Below are 14,398 nucleotides of genomic sequence, written 5' to 3'. Positions count from 1 at the left end.
ATCAAATTCAAGGTGAAAGTTCATAGCGCTACCTTTACCTCTGCATTACATTCCGATCCGACGCCATCTAGTGATCTAACAAAAACAGTGCAGTCAGTTAATTGAAAATAGATTCAAACTTCTTCAGGCCAAGTATTCACTACAGTTCAAAAGTTTGTGCTCAGTAAACGTTTGTAAAAGACACTAATAATTTTATTGAGCAAGGATTGATCAAAAGTTATAGTAAAGATATTTATAATGTTACAAAGAATTTTATAAATAAATGCTGTTCTTTTGAGCTTTCTCTACATCAAAAAATCCTTGAAAAAATGATCACGGTTTCATTCATAATTTATTTTAACTGTAACTGTTTTCAATATTGATACGTTTTTTTTTTTCTCTTGCGGACCAAATCAGCATATTAGAATGATTTCTGAGGGATCATGTGACACTGAAGACTGGAGTAATGATGCTGAAAGAAAAAAAAAATCTATATATATATATATTACAATATTAGTTTTACTGTATTTTTGGTCAGATAAAAGCAGCCTTGGTGAAAATAAATGACATCTTTTAAAAACCTTACCCAACCCAAACTTTTGAACAGTAGTGCAGTGACAGATATGAGAAGCCCTGTATACATGTTGTAGAAAACTGTAATGTTGCATTTTAAGACTGGAAAATAATAACATGCACAGGATGCCATATTAATGTATCTTCATACTTTGTTATGGTGCTTATATTGTATTACTGTAGAATTTGTTATGCATAAACCAGTCCAGATCAGGTTGACACTAACATGTTTAACATAGTTGTCTAATCCACTGCCAAAGTGTAATAAACTGAAGGTGATGATACACAGGGGAACTTTTTTGAGCAATGTTTCAGATCAATGTTGCTTGGCAGTTTCACATTGAGAATGGGCAACAAATTTCTATCTAAATACTTTAGATCGGTTGTGTGCCGTGTCTCACCTGGTTGCCTGTTGTCTGTTGACGGCAACATTCCCCAGCAACATTGCTCAAAAACTTGCCCTGTCTATCATCACTTTTAGGTGGGTTTTGTACAAGAAAGCATATAAAGCAACATGTGCTTCTTTACAAAAACACTCAACATTCAGTCACTATTCTTCAGTTGTCTTTTATTGACTGTCACTGCAAGCATGAAAAACAAATATTAAATATACACAATATTAAAAAGTACATTTTTAAATTAAAACTTTGTATTTATTCAACGAACTAGACTTTTTCCTGTGCAATATCATCCTCTGATGAGGTATAATGTGTCTTCTCCAATTCCGCACACCAGTTACCCTGATCATGGTAGCTCCTAAGCACTTTAACACCTGCCACACCAAAACACATCTCCTCCAGCTCTCCCTGCTGGAAGACATGATAATAGCGGTGAAATATGGGCCTCTGGGTTGTGCTGTCCACGGGGACATCTGTGCTACTAATCGCTGCTCCCTTGTTCTTGTCCACATTCCCTTTTAAGTGCCACGGCACCAGGAGATCTTGGGAAAGGAAAGCTGTGCGGTTAGTATGGACATGGATTCTGGGTTGTGTCACGTTCCCAAAACCGGCCTCTGTGCATTTCATGTCTGAACTCAATTTCCTATCATGCTCCTCCGGTTGGTTGGACTTATTTTCTTCAGTTTTAATCTCCTCGCCATTCTCCATGCTAGTTCCAATTGTTCTTTCTTTCAGATATTTTGATTTCTGGTTGTTGTATTCCTGCTCCATAGCCCAAACGTAGATCAGAGCTCTTCCTCCCACCTTTAATAACCGGATCAGCTCTCTGACAGCGGCCTGTCTTCTCTCCTAAGAACACAAGCAGTTTGTTCAGCATCATGTCTCACTTAAAAAAAATGTTTTTTTTAATAATTGTACAAAAACATGACCCCTTACAGTGTTTTTCCCCTGAATTAGCGAGGTTGCTCACCTGTGTGGAGAAATGATGAATGACTGCAATGGAGATGCAGGCATCACAGCTGCCACTGCGCAGGGGGACAGACAGCGCATCTGACACGAATCCCTCATGACCTCGTTCAATACAGATCTGCACCAGATTAGCACTGCGGTCGCAGCCCACCTACAGATGGACAGACGATAGAGGCTCCATCACAGTTCTCCATTTTTTAAGGGGTTAAAGTAATAGAAATTAATAGAATAGAAATTTTAAGCAGAGGTGTAAAATCAGCCAGCTGATTTCACTAATTAGTTCTACCCAGGGCTGGACTGGGACTAAAAATCGGCCCGGGCATTTTGGTCCAGACTGGCCCACTACATATAATCATAAACACAACCGATCTTTTCACGCCCCTGAATATGTATACTAACTCCTATTAAAACCACTAATGCCATGTAATGCGTAAGAATTAATATATGAGATAACTACTAATTGTAAAATACAATCGAACTACTCCACAATGATGAGTCCTAAAACAAGCTATAAGCTGCATTGGCATAGCAATACCAGTGTTTGACACATGATTTTTGGTAAATCTGTGGTGAGTGGTGAGTGAACACCCCCGTAAGAAAGATTATTAATGTTAAATTCATCAATCTGGTGCACTTTGAGAGTTAAAAATTAAGAGCTCCAACCCATAATCAGTGTGCAAATTGAACTAAGAAAACCTCAAAACTCTTTTAGCTGTGATATAGTGTCTGTCTGCATTACACTACTGCATAATAATAGTTATAATATTAATCCCATGACAGTAATAGCCATGTATTGTAAAACAAATGCACTGAAAAATAAAAGCAACTTTCATAATTAGTTTTGTACTAATTTCTAAGCTTGAAAGAGAAACACATGATCTTGTATTTTGGGGGAAAACATGGTTTACAATCGCGTCTCATTACAATTCTATTAAAATGCGTAATCGTCTATCGTTAACTATGCAGATGTGTAAATAATGCGTAACTGGGTAATGGGTTCCTCACTCATCGCCTCAGTGTTCTGAAAGTTGCCTAGTTCTGCTTACCACAGTTCTCTACACTCACTCATTCTCTCCTGATCCTCCTCAATCTCCTCATCAGACACTTGAAGGGCCCGTTTCTTTTTTTCACGCTATTTCTCTGCACATTCCTTGCGTTTCTTCTCCATCTCTGACAATTTTGACACACAGATACACACTGACACTGCACGCTCGCTCAGAGCCCAAAGTCAATCAAGAAAAGAACCAATGGGCCGCTGATCTACGTGTTTCATGGGCCGGTCTGTGGAAAAAAAAAAACTACGTTGACTTTTTTTGTCCAATGCATTACACCGGCACAAAGATCCCAGCACCGCCAATTAAGCAAAACTAAACGAATGGGCCGCCTATGTACGAGTATTATGGGCCGTTCAGACAAAACATTTTTTTTTTAAGAATGATCTGTATCAGCCCAAAAAGCAAGTCAGCCCACCGGGAAAGTGCCCGGTATGCCCGATGGCCAGTCCAGCCCTGGTTCTACCTCCTGGCTGAAAAACTGAGCTAATTAGCAAATCCAGGTGATTGGAACAAAATACTGAGGAGGACTTTTACTTTCTGAACCTGGACTTTACACCTCTGATTGTAAGTGATAACCATGAGATGTCTGACCAAGTTTATGTCACATCCCGGTAAAGTTTGCTGTGTTATATTACTTACCGACATCACTTCAGGGTTGATCCCCAGGTATTTGCCGTTGCCACATCCGATGTCAGCCAGAACACTACCAGGTGAAAGGGTCAGTAGGAAATCTCGCACCTGAGGCCACGGTGAGTGTCGTGTGCTGCTGAAGTGGGAGGAAATCTCTTCATAGACCTGATGGACATACTGTGACTCCAAACGACACGCATCGCCTTCAGCTACAGGCACAGTGGGTGGAGAGGGCGGCCGCTGGCTATCGCAGGCAGATGGATAGGCTACAACAAGAAATAAACAGATTCTACAAAAATATCTACAAAAATATACAAATGCAAAGAGATATTCAAATATGATTTTGATGTATATTCACTATTGAAAAAAAATTGGGGCCAGTATATGATTTTTTTTAAAGACGTCTCTTTTGCTCATCAAGGTTGCATTTATTTGATCAAAATACAGTGAAAACAAGAATACTTTGAAATATCATTACATGTCATATGATCCTTCAGAAATCAGATTAATATGCTATTTTGTCAGGGTTCTTAAAAAGAACAGCATTTATTTGAACAAAAAAATCTTTTGTCACATTATGTCTTCACTGTTACTTTTGATCAATTTAACCCTCTGGTGCTTCTCATTTAGGGGTCACACCCTACTCCTCCCAGTCAAAAAGTGGCTGAACACTTAAAATACAACTTTTTTCCCCAGGAACAGCAATGTAATACTTTTTCGTTATAATTGTTTTTTTTATTTGATTAATATTTTGTATTTAGAGGGTATTTTATCTTATTAAGTAATATTAAAGCAATAATTATGACCCATTTGTTTCCACAATTTTAACAATCCAATACAAATAATAAATCCATAAAATTTTTAGAATTTAAAAAAATATATTTTTCAATTAATAATTGATTGCTGTGTGCTTTTTTCCTGCATCATGGCTGATTTCTAGATTATATCCCAAAAATTCTCTGTATTTCCTTTTTTAAATTTTTTTAAATGATTATATCCTATTAATTTCAATGGCAGTCAAAAGGAGTACAAGTGTGACTATTTTTAGGACCATTTAACCTTTTCAAATCATGTCCACACATTTTTTTTGTGTTCACATAGCAAGTGCCATAAATGTCCCCAAGAGTCATAACATTCTGATAAAAAAAAATAAAAAATCAAATATAATTTATTTTGCAACCTTGCTGAATACAAGTATTTTTTTAAGTAATTTCTTTTAAAAAAAGACTTTTGAACGGTACTGCATTTAGATAATAATTTAAAAAAATGTAGCTAGCATAAGTAAATACTTCACACACTCACCACAGTTGCAGGGTGTATGGCGGATTTTTCGGAACGTCAGCGATATCCTGGTACCACGGCGGCTCAGGGTCAGATTACTCAAGTCAGAGGTCATGACCCCTGACCCTCCAGCCTCCAACACAGGTACCACATCAAACTTCCGAGGTGTAATGCTGAAATGAAACACACACAAAACATGTTCATCTCTCCCTAGAACAAAGAATTTATAATTATATTATGTTATATATTTTGTAAATAATAAATAATAATCATTAATTAAATAATAATATTACAATAAAATACAAGAGCATACAAAAATCAAAGAATATATGACTGTAGTGTTTGGTTTTTTGCATATTTTTGGGCATATAGTGTATACAGAGGGTTGATTGAAAAAAAAATCCAGTTTCTCACCCGTGAGTCCACAGATAACGACTCTCTCCTTTCATTACTAGCAGACTTCGCTCTGGCAGCACCACCGCAACAGAACGTCCGTCAGGATGTTTAAAGTCCATTACTGTCTATAGGAAAATGGGAGGAAAGGTGTTAAACAGAGATATCCATCCATGTAGGAAAATCATGAGGTTCCTTTTCCATCTCCATCTTTGTTTTGACTAAGGAAAATCAGATAATCAATAAAGTTGCTGTACCATAACAAATCAATAAGTCTACAAACAGGTCTGGTGTAACACAATCCCACACATTATCACACCCATAATACTGATGCATGAAAAAAGTGTTGTTAAAGGTGGGGTATGCGATTTGGAAAACGACCGGCAGATTTTGAAAATACACAATTGAAATGGTCCTACCTTCTTTCCTCCAACGCTGGCCCTGACTCCACCCATTCGAAGAACATGGACGCGCAATCATGCACGAGCGAAAACTCAGATGTGCGAGAGATTGTAATGACGATTTACTACTAATCATGGAACCGGCTTTACTGAGGAGATGCGCATGCTTCACGAGCTTGGAGTATGCGTACAAAGGGGGTCTGGAGGGAGGGGTGTGTGGTAGGACCGTTTGATTGACGAACTGACTGTCCAATGATTCTAGGTGGTCTTGGAAATGATTGGCTGGAGTTTTTCAGGTCCTGCCCGTTCCACAGATGATTCAATTGCTTAATTTTCATTTCAGTGCTTCTAACTCAGTGGCTGTAAGTTGGTTAGGAATAGGATTAAGTTATTTTGAAAAAATTGACAAAAAAGAGAATCACATACCCCACCTTTAACAAATAAAAGAAAACAATTAAAAAGTAAACATATACTCATAATCCATTATTAATCCATAATAACTGACATTTTATTGCTTCATTTATTCATACCTTTGCACCGAGACTCAAGGAAAGAATGGTGTCTTCAAATGCAGAGTGAGTGTCCACATGAGGAGGAATTCCTGTAACAGACAATAACATTTACTCCTATAAACAGGCATAAATCTCGCCTCAGGTGCGTGAATACATGATGTACTACCTTGTCCACTTTGGTATTGGTTTACAGTGAGCTGGTCTGGGAGGACACTTATGTGGCCATCAGCCAAACATCTTTGTAGTAAAGCATCACATTCCGCCGGCAGGCCTGAAATGACAGGTGTCTATTCAATTATATTATATAGATGTGTAAATATATGTATACTACCACTCAAAACTTTGGAAAATATTAACACTTTTATTCAGCGCGGATGCATTCAAATGATCAAAAGACAATAAAGACAATTATAATATTGCAAAAGATTTCTATTTAAAATGTTTTTCTTTTGAACTTAGCTTTCATTTACGAATTCCATTCAGTTAAATTTCATTTAAAAATATATTACAATAGAAAACAGTCCTTTTACATTGTAAATCTATTTCACAAATTACTATTTTTCTGTATTTTTAATCAAAGAAATGTAGTCTTGGTGAACATGAGACTTCTTTAAAAAATAATTGCAAAAATCTTATCAATCCCAAATTTGTTGAACATTTGCAACTAATTTATTATCTTCAAAATGAGATATACTTACCACCTGTTAAAGGCTTGCCTTTGTCCACGTTATTATTATCGTACCGAAATTCATACCCATAATGCTTCACTCTTCTGTGTTTCAAAGCTTTCTGCACTGATATATGAAAATAAAGTGAACATGCTATTATTACTAACATGTTAATACTAATAGGTTTGCCTTCATCAAAATATTATCCAAGGAAATAACTCTGCTACATATAACTATATGACAAAGATTAAGAAATCGAAGAAACGAGGAAGCATCAATTTGAGGATTGAGAATCAACCCAAGTATCTCTCACTCGTGACATCATCAGTATGCGGTGTCCAATCAACAGCATGCAGCAGCTGCTGCTCCTCCTCTGGAGACACAAAATCCTCCAACACCAACAGACCAAGAGGTAAAGCACAGGATACACTCCGGTCACCGTCCACTGACAAACAATCAAAGATGAGATGCATTAGAAACACTGTTCAATTTCAAAGCTCACTGAAAAGGATGATATGGCCCATGACCTGTGTAACGCACCTTTCTCAACATAGCTGAAATAAAGTGTCACACTTTGCTCCTGACACTGCAGTGCTCGTCCATTGAGAAATGTATATGCATTCTGGCATGCTTCAATTGATGAATATGTTATAAATGCATAAGGTTTCGCTGGAGGGGTGAGGAGGGACTCAAAAGTTCCTCCCTCTTTAAGAACCTCCAGCAGAGACTCTCTGCTCACTCCATTCCCCAGACCTCCATTAGACACCACCAGATGCTACAAAACAGACATTCTTAAACATTATTGAGAACATTATTTGTGAACATATTATTGACTTATTTTGTGGGTAATTTATGCAAAGCAATGCACTGCATATTTCACCATTTAAGAGGCTTCATCAAGATCACTGTCAATGTGAACATAAAATGGTAAATTATTAACAACTCAATTTGCTTTGACCTCTTAAGTTATTTGGCAGCTTATTTATATCCATGTTACATGCAAAGACACGTAACTTAGATCGTTAATCAAAGTGGTTCACTATCATTGTTGGTGACTTGACTGGAGAAGCCACAAATCATTTATATCATAATTTTACTGCATTCGTTTAGAAGTAAAAACAAACAGCTTATATATGTCTACGCTGTAAAATTAGTGTTCAGAAATATTACATACATAATGACAGGAATCCAGCAGCAGTACATTTAATCTATGTTACTGACTGTCTGAATCTAGATCTTTCTGAAAATTCGGCAAAAGAAACTTTGTAGGTACCTTTGTGGGATGTGACACTGTGTTTATGCCCTCGTGTTTCAGTAACGTGTGACTGGTTTTAATCTGCCTTCGAAGCAGTTTTTTCTCCTCTTTAGATCTTCTGACACTTCTTAAACTGTCCATGCTGCTCTCCGTTGTGCTACCGCATATTTGTTCCCCCGTTAGCACGAACTACACAGTTGGTTCCTAGATGCGTGTGTTCCGGTCTTTTTTCGGATTTATTGGATTTTAGTTTTATCGTTTCTATTATTCGGCAGTAACATTATGAAAACAAAGTAAACATGAAAATTAATTTGTTTTTACGTTGAAAGATAGGAACGTTTAATTTCCAATTGCTGATCGAATACAGAACCGCATCGAACCATACAAATCAGGCCGTTTTCACAGGTTTTGTATCTAAATGTAGCTTTATCAGAGTGTGGACCTAAGGCGTTTGACTAAGGGCGGTGCCGAAAAAGCTCGATTTTGGATTTGGTCATAACCGGTAAATGTATGTGCTCATGAGAATTAGGTTTATAAATGCTCTTGACATCGTCAACCTCCTATATAATTTTTTAAAATGCATTGTTGAGCAATGAACTGAACGAACTGGTAGCTTATTTAAAAGTTACTGATTTTTTTGAAAATTTATTTACAGTTTATGTTTACACAACTTGTGGACAAGGAAACATCTGTACCTTTAATTCAGTTTCTTAATTTCTTTAAATCATAAGTAACTAGACATACCCACAATAATACCTTGCAGGAAAATTTTTTGAATATACCTAAACTAATATGATGGTTTCCGAGAAGTCTAGGGCACTTGTCAAATAGGATGGGAGAAAACCATATCGACTAACCTAAACCAGCTAAGGCTGGTTTAACAATAACCTTTAGTATTAGTTATACAAATTGATCTCAAAATGGGTATAAACCCATGTCTAGCCCTTCTATGGCAGCAAAACAAGAGGAAGTTTTGAATTGTTTCAGAGATTTGTGAGGTTACAAGCATAATACAGAAATATTAGATTAGAACTTGAAACAATGGTGTTTTCTGTAAATATTCCACAAATAACAGCCATGACATTCGATTGTTACATTTTTTTACTAAAAATATTCAAAGAAACAAAAACGAATGTATGCTTTGGAAAACTCTTGATTTAGTTAACATAACACATTTAGCTTCCAATAATTATTACAAGCAAAATACAAACTTCATCTCTCAGTACAGTATATTACATGAAAGAGGATGATCACACAATGGAAAAACAGGAGCAGAGATACTCTCCATAAACAATGTTGCCTGTGCCATTCGGGTACAGCGGGATACAATCCCATCCAAGCAGAAACAGGAAAATGGTTCATATATCAGTCTTTTGTCATCTGCAAATTTTGGGTCCATCTAGTGGCCGAAGCAGTTATTTCAGGAGAGAAGGAGGATGTGAATAGTGACGACATATTTCGACACCTCATTTCTTCTGCTTGGGTGGTGGTCTGCAAAAAAAATAAAATAAAAAAATGAGCAAAACTGAGCTATATAAGAAACATTTCAGACCACAACTTTAAATTACACAATTGCTATTCAGGCCTAAATAAGAAGCTGCTCAAACCTTGTTTTTAAAAAAAATTTAGTCTGAAAGTTCCTACATGGTTCTTTTAGGTTTATGCATCAAGACTCACCTGTAAATTCCCACAACAACAGCATGATCTCTCTCATACGGCTCCAGTGTCAGCTGCTCCTGAGGTTTCATGTTCTCAGAGCTCATCTTCTTAACCTCTGACGCAAACACTGCCTCTGGAGCGGCTGTTGAATCAATGCAGTTAGCCTGATGAAAAGAAAGGAAAAGTTAACAACTGAAGATTTACAGCAGCAAAACATGACCAATAACAACATATTAGCAGCATTACACTACCTTGATGGAAATAACAAAATGGCCTCCATTTTTCAGGAAATTGTGTGCATTGAGGGCGACGATTCGTGTTTGATCAGGCTGAGCAACATCAGCAAAGATGACATCCACCATACCTTAAAGAAAACAGCAGTGCTTTAATAAACAACCTTGCAATAAGCATTCCCTACTCTTCAAATGTTCCCATTACAGGAACTTACCAACAAGCATGCGGTACTTGTGCGGGTGTCGTGCATCTTCTATGATTGGAATAATGTTGGTTCTCTTTTTGGCCACATTCAGCAAGTCTCTGCCTGATCTGTGAGAGAATTCAACAGCATACACCAACCCCTCCTGTGAAGAGCAAATTAATAAAATTTAGACAATTTAAAAAAAGACTTCCAGAAATACTGTCTAACAATGTCATGTCTGCAAGCCAAACCAACAATGCAAAATTGCTTGAATATGTATCGGCTCATTCACACACACTACTTCAGAGCTGGAAATATCTGAACATTTAGATGACTTAACTTAACATAAATAAATATAAAATAATTGTAAAACTATTAAAATAATTTTCTTTGAAATAAAGCTGAAATATATAATTACTGAAACTATGACTGAAATAAAGTATTAAAGTATAAAGAAAAATAAAGCATAAGAAAAATATCAGAAACTAAAATGACAAACTTTAACTAAAATAAACAAACTAATTCAAAACATGAATTAACACTTTATATATATATATATATATATAAATAAAATCACAAAATCAAAAATAAATCAAACTAAGGTGTTCCTATTGTTTTGAGCTAAAATATGTAAAGGTTTTTTTCTGTTAAAATGCCATCCCAGCTGAATGTTCAACTGTATTAGTTTATTATAGCAACTAATAACAATACACAGAATTGTGCAAAAAAACACACTTGAACTATAAACGTTTCAGTGTTTTCTATTTGCTGATGTGTGAAGATGTGGACATTAATAAATATATATATATATTTTTTTTAAATCAAATTCCACATACCGGTCCAACAATGTCAGAAACATGGGATACAGTGGTCCCTGATGCGGCTCCCAGGTACATGACCTTTGTTCCCGGCTTGATGTGGATCTGGTCAACGCCTCCTAAAATGGCCGCAGCCAGCTTTGACCGGAAAGGATTCCATGCTCTGTACTCAATCTTAGTTTCCCCTTCCTTAAATCAGAAAAAAATAACATGCAATGAATACAATATCTAAAACTACTCCAGTGAACATCAGAGACATGCTACCACAGGCTCACCTCAACATTTATTCTCTTCTCTCCGTACACAGACTCTCCAATCACCATGTTCTTTGTGACCAGGGCATCCTCCTTACCACGGCAGATAAACACTCCTGTCATTTTAAACAGAACGTTAGCATGTAAAAATGTCAGCAACAGCCATTTCAACTCCAAAATGTAACCGATTTTTCTGCATTTGAGAAAGTTGAGACATTGATGACCCACCTTCATGTCTATGGGGCTCTACGGTCACTCTTTTGCCCCCTCTGAACCCTCCTCGTCCACCTCCACGGCCTCTAGGAGTGCCACGGAAACCCCCTCGTCCACGGAAGCCCCCTTCATCTCCAGGGGACCTGAATCCTCCACCTTTATCAAACAAGACACAGAAATGCATCAAAACAAACAACATTAAATATAAACTGCACATTTTTCTGACATACTAAACTAGAAGACAGAAACAGCGATAGGTACATATACATACAAACAAGTTTGGAAAGTTTTTGAAAGAAAAATGCAGAAAAAAGTAATATTCTGAAATAAAAATATAAATAATGTTTTTCTATTTGAACATACTTCAAACTACCATTTATTTCTGTGATGCAAAGCTGAATTCATCAACCATTTCTACAGTCTTCAGTGTCACAATCATTCTAATATGCTGATTTATTATTAATGTTGGAAACATTAACAGCTCAATTTTTTTTTAAACCTGTGATACTTTTTTCAAAAGTAAAAAAACAGCATTTATTCAAAATAGAAATCTTTTCTAACAATATAAGTCTTTACTATCACTTATTATAAACAATTTAACATCCGTTTCGGAACAAAAGTATTATTTTCTTTCAAAAAAATGAAAGAAATCACTGGCCCCAAACTTTTGAATGGTAGTGTATATTGTAAGAAACGATTTCTATTTTAAATGCATGCTAAAAGAATCATGAAAGTAGCCCCACAGACAGGTTATACAAAATATTAAGCAGCACAACTGTTCCCAACACTGGTAATAAATCAGCATATTACAATGATTTCTGAAGGATCAAGTGACACTAAAACTGGAGTAATGGCTGATGAGAATTCAGCTGTGCAATCACAGAAATAAATTATATTTTAAAGTACATTCAAAAAGATTTTATCAAATAAATGCAGGCTTGAGGAGCATAAGAGACTTCTTGCAAAAACATTAAAAATAGTATGTTTCCAAACTTTTGACTGATACTGTATATTGTAATTAAATACCAAATATTTATTTTCTATTTTTTTAACCCAAAGTATTTGTGAAGATCAACTAACATTTCCATTTCCAACAATACCAGAATTAAATATATATGGGGAAAAAAATAATTTTAACATTTTGTTTACCCCCACCTCTACCTCCTCGAAATCCTCCTCTTCCACCCCTGTCTCCTCCTCCTCGGCCTCCAAAACCTCCACCGAAGCCTCCTCTACCTCCACCTCCAAAGCCTCCTCTACTTCCACCTCCAAAGCCTCCTCTACCTCCACCTCCTCTCGGGCTGAATCCTGTCAAGAGAAATCAAATATTAATAAATTGAAACAATAACAGTAAAACTTTGGTTATGCCAAAACAAGGGACGACGTAACGTTAATTCAACATCACACTCAGTAAACTGTAGTCAGCTGCAACAAAACCTTTAGTTATAATTGCTTTATGACAAAGTTAAGAAAGATATTGATGATAATTTGATTATAAACAAGTTTTGCGTATAATATTTGATTCTGCTACATGTTGTCCACTAAACCAAAACAACTAGTTTTTACTAGGTTATCGACATTAACATGGTCTGATAGAGTTCCTCAAAGTGTGTACACTCCACCATTAAAATACGCCTTGTGCACAATGTCCAGGCTTTCCGGCCAAAAACAAATTAATAATTTAGAGTACGGTTTTGATTTAATAATAAGAACAACGCAACTAAGTAAACTAGACCAGGAATCTTAAAAACAAATTAATAGTTTCTATAGTTAAGAGCCATGTGGGGCTTTTCAGCACCGCGTGCGCAGCATGGCTCGTTTGCTCGCACGCGCAAGTTAAACATTGCAATAAATATAATTGTTTACATTGAAACCACTTTTCTTTATGAGACCACAATTAAATGATTAAATATATACTAATAAAATAACAAACAATGTCATAACATTTCATAGAAAGGCGATTCGTGCGCAAACACTTTAAGCGCGTGGCTAACTTGGCCGGTATGTTCACGAGCAAAACCAACACACATAAACAGTTGTTTTATAGCGCGACCATGGAAACAAATATAAATGCATCAAAAACTATAAAACGCTTACCTGGTCTCATTTTATCGTACTATATGTAGCTAATCCGGTTTTAATTCTACAAATAGCTGCCGATGATACAATCCCGCAGCTCTTCCTCCAGACTCGTTCAGTTCTGATCAGGTGGTGGCAACATGTGCGTCGAATGTCTTACCCATAATGCATTGCAAAAAAACGTGGCTCTTGCTCGTTGTTCCGCCATCTAGAGGCAAACTACAATCATGCAACTGCTTCGTTCATGTGATTGGAATGAGCCACTAGTTCAATAGAAATAAAAAGTTATTAGTTTATGAAAGATTACACACTTAAAGAAAATTGCCACTGTACTTCCACATGTACCATAGTATAATACCATGTTTGGACAGTATCCTTTTGTAAGTTGCAGTAGACTACAATGTAAATATCATTTTTCATGTTTATGGTAATTCGGCATTACCATATATGTCATTAGGAAAGCACTTTGATCAGCTTCTAATTAAATGTGCTTGCTAGAGCTATACATTTGTTTCATATCGTATTGTATAATCAAGTGGCACTAATACGTTTTCATAATTAAACAAAAGGAACATGTCAGCTATGTGTCTAGACTTTAAAACTCAAAGGACTTAATTAACAAGGATTCACTTTATAAAAATAGATGATAGGGGAAAATACAACAACAAAGTTAATGGTGGTGACAACTGAAAACTATAACTTGACTGAAAGTATTTTTGGCTGAACCCATGCAGTTGGTTATTGGATCATTATTCAGGAAAACAGCATTTGTTTTATGCTCCAGGGTCACTGGGGAAATTCTATTTGAGGAGGGAACTTTGTATTATTCACTATAATTCAGTG

At 36.2% G+C, this 14,398-nt stretch overlaps 2 protein-coding genes across 4 annotated transcripts; both read right to left on the bottom strand.

Moving 5' to 3' along the window:
• Window positions 1-1,103: 1,103 nt before the first annotated feature.
• On the bottom strand, window positions 1,104-8,333 carry alkbh8 (alkB homolog 8, tRNA methyltransferase). Of its 2 annotated transcripts, XM_077214879.1 has the most exons (11): window positions 8,133-8,333; window positions 7,400-7,634; window positions 7,173-7,304; window positions 6,890-6,985; window positions 6,358-6,462; window positions 6,210-6,280; window positions 5,300-5,406; window positions 4,907-5,058; window positions 3,614-3,870; window positions 1,921-2,070; window positions 1,104-1,799 (listed from the first exon to the last, which is right to left on the bottom strand). In XM_077214879.1, the coding sequence occupies exons 1-11, from the start codon at window positions 8,253-8,255 to the stop codon at window positions 1,218-1,220; spliced, it is 2,010 nt and encodes a 669-aa protein (XP_077070994.1). In that variant the 5' UTR covers window positions 8,256-8,333; the 3' UTR covers window positions 1,104-1,217. The 2 variants fall into 2 exon arrangements, with proteins under 2 accessions (XP_077070994.1, XP_077070995.1); XM_077214880.1 differs by lacking the exon at window positions 6,890-6,985.
• A 398-nt stretch (window positions 8,334-8,731) lies between these two features.
• fbl (fibrillarin) lies at window positions 8,732-13,711 on the bottom strand. Of its 2 annotated transcripts, none has more exons than XM_077214883.1 (9): window positions 13,574-13,711; window positions 12,632-12,784; window positions 11,492-11,632; window positions 11,285-11,379; window positions 11,028-11,198; window positions 10,222-10,354; window positions 10,025-10,137; window positions 9,792-9,937; window positions 8,732-9,605 (listed from the first exon to the last, which is right to left on the bottom strand). In XM_077214883.1, the coding sequence occupies exons 1-9, from the start codon at window positions 13,581-13,583 to the stop codon at window positions 9,581-9,583; spliced, it is 987 nt and encodes a 328-aa protein (XP_077070998.1). In that variant the 5' UTR covers window positions 13,584-13,711; the 3' UTR covers window positions 8,732-9,580. The 2 variants fall into 2 exon arrangements, with proteins under 2 accessions (XP_077070998.1, XP_077070997.1); XM_077214882.1 differs by having other exon boundaries at window positions 12,626-12,784; window positions 13,574-13,704.
• Between the last annotated feature and the right edge of the window lie 687 nt (window positions 13,712-14,398).

Source organism: Siphateles boraxobius, unplaced genomic scaffold (genome assembly GCF_051911475.1).
Source record: "Siphateles boraxobius isolate OS27281-9 unplaced genomic scaffold, OSU_SipBor_1 68, whole genome shotgun sequence".
NCBI classification, from domain to species: Eukaryota; Metazoa; Chordata; class Actinopteri; order Cypriniformes; family Leuciscidae; genus Siphateles; species Siphateles boraxobius.
Note: the sequence above shows the minus strand (reverse complement) of the source record. Positions and strands in the feature narration are given on the sequence as shown.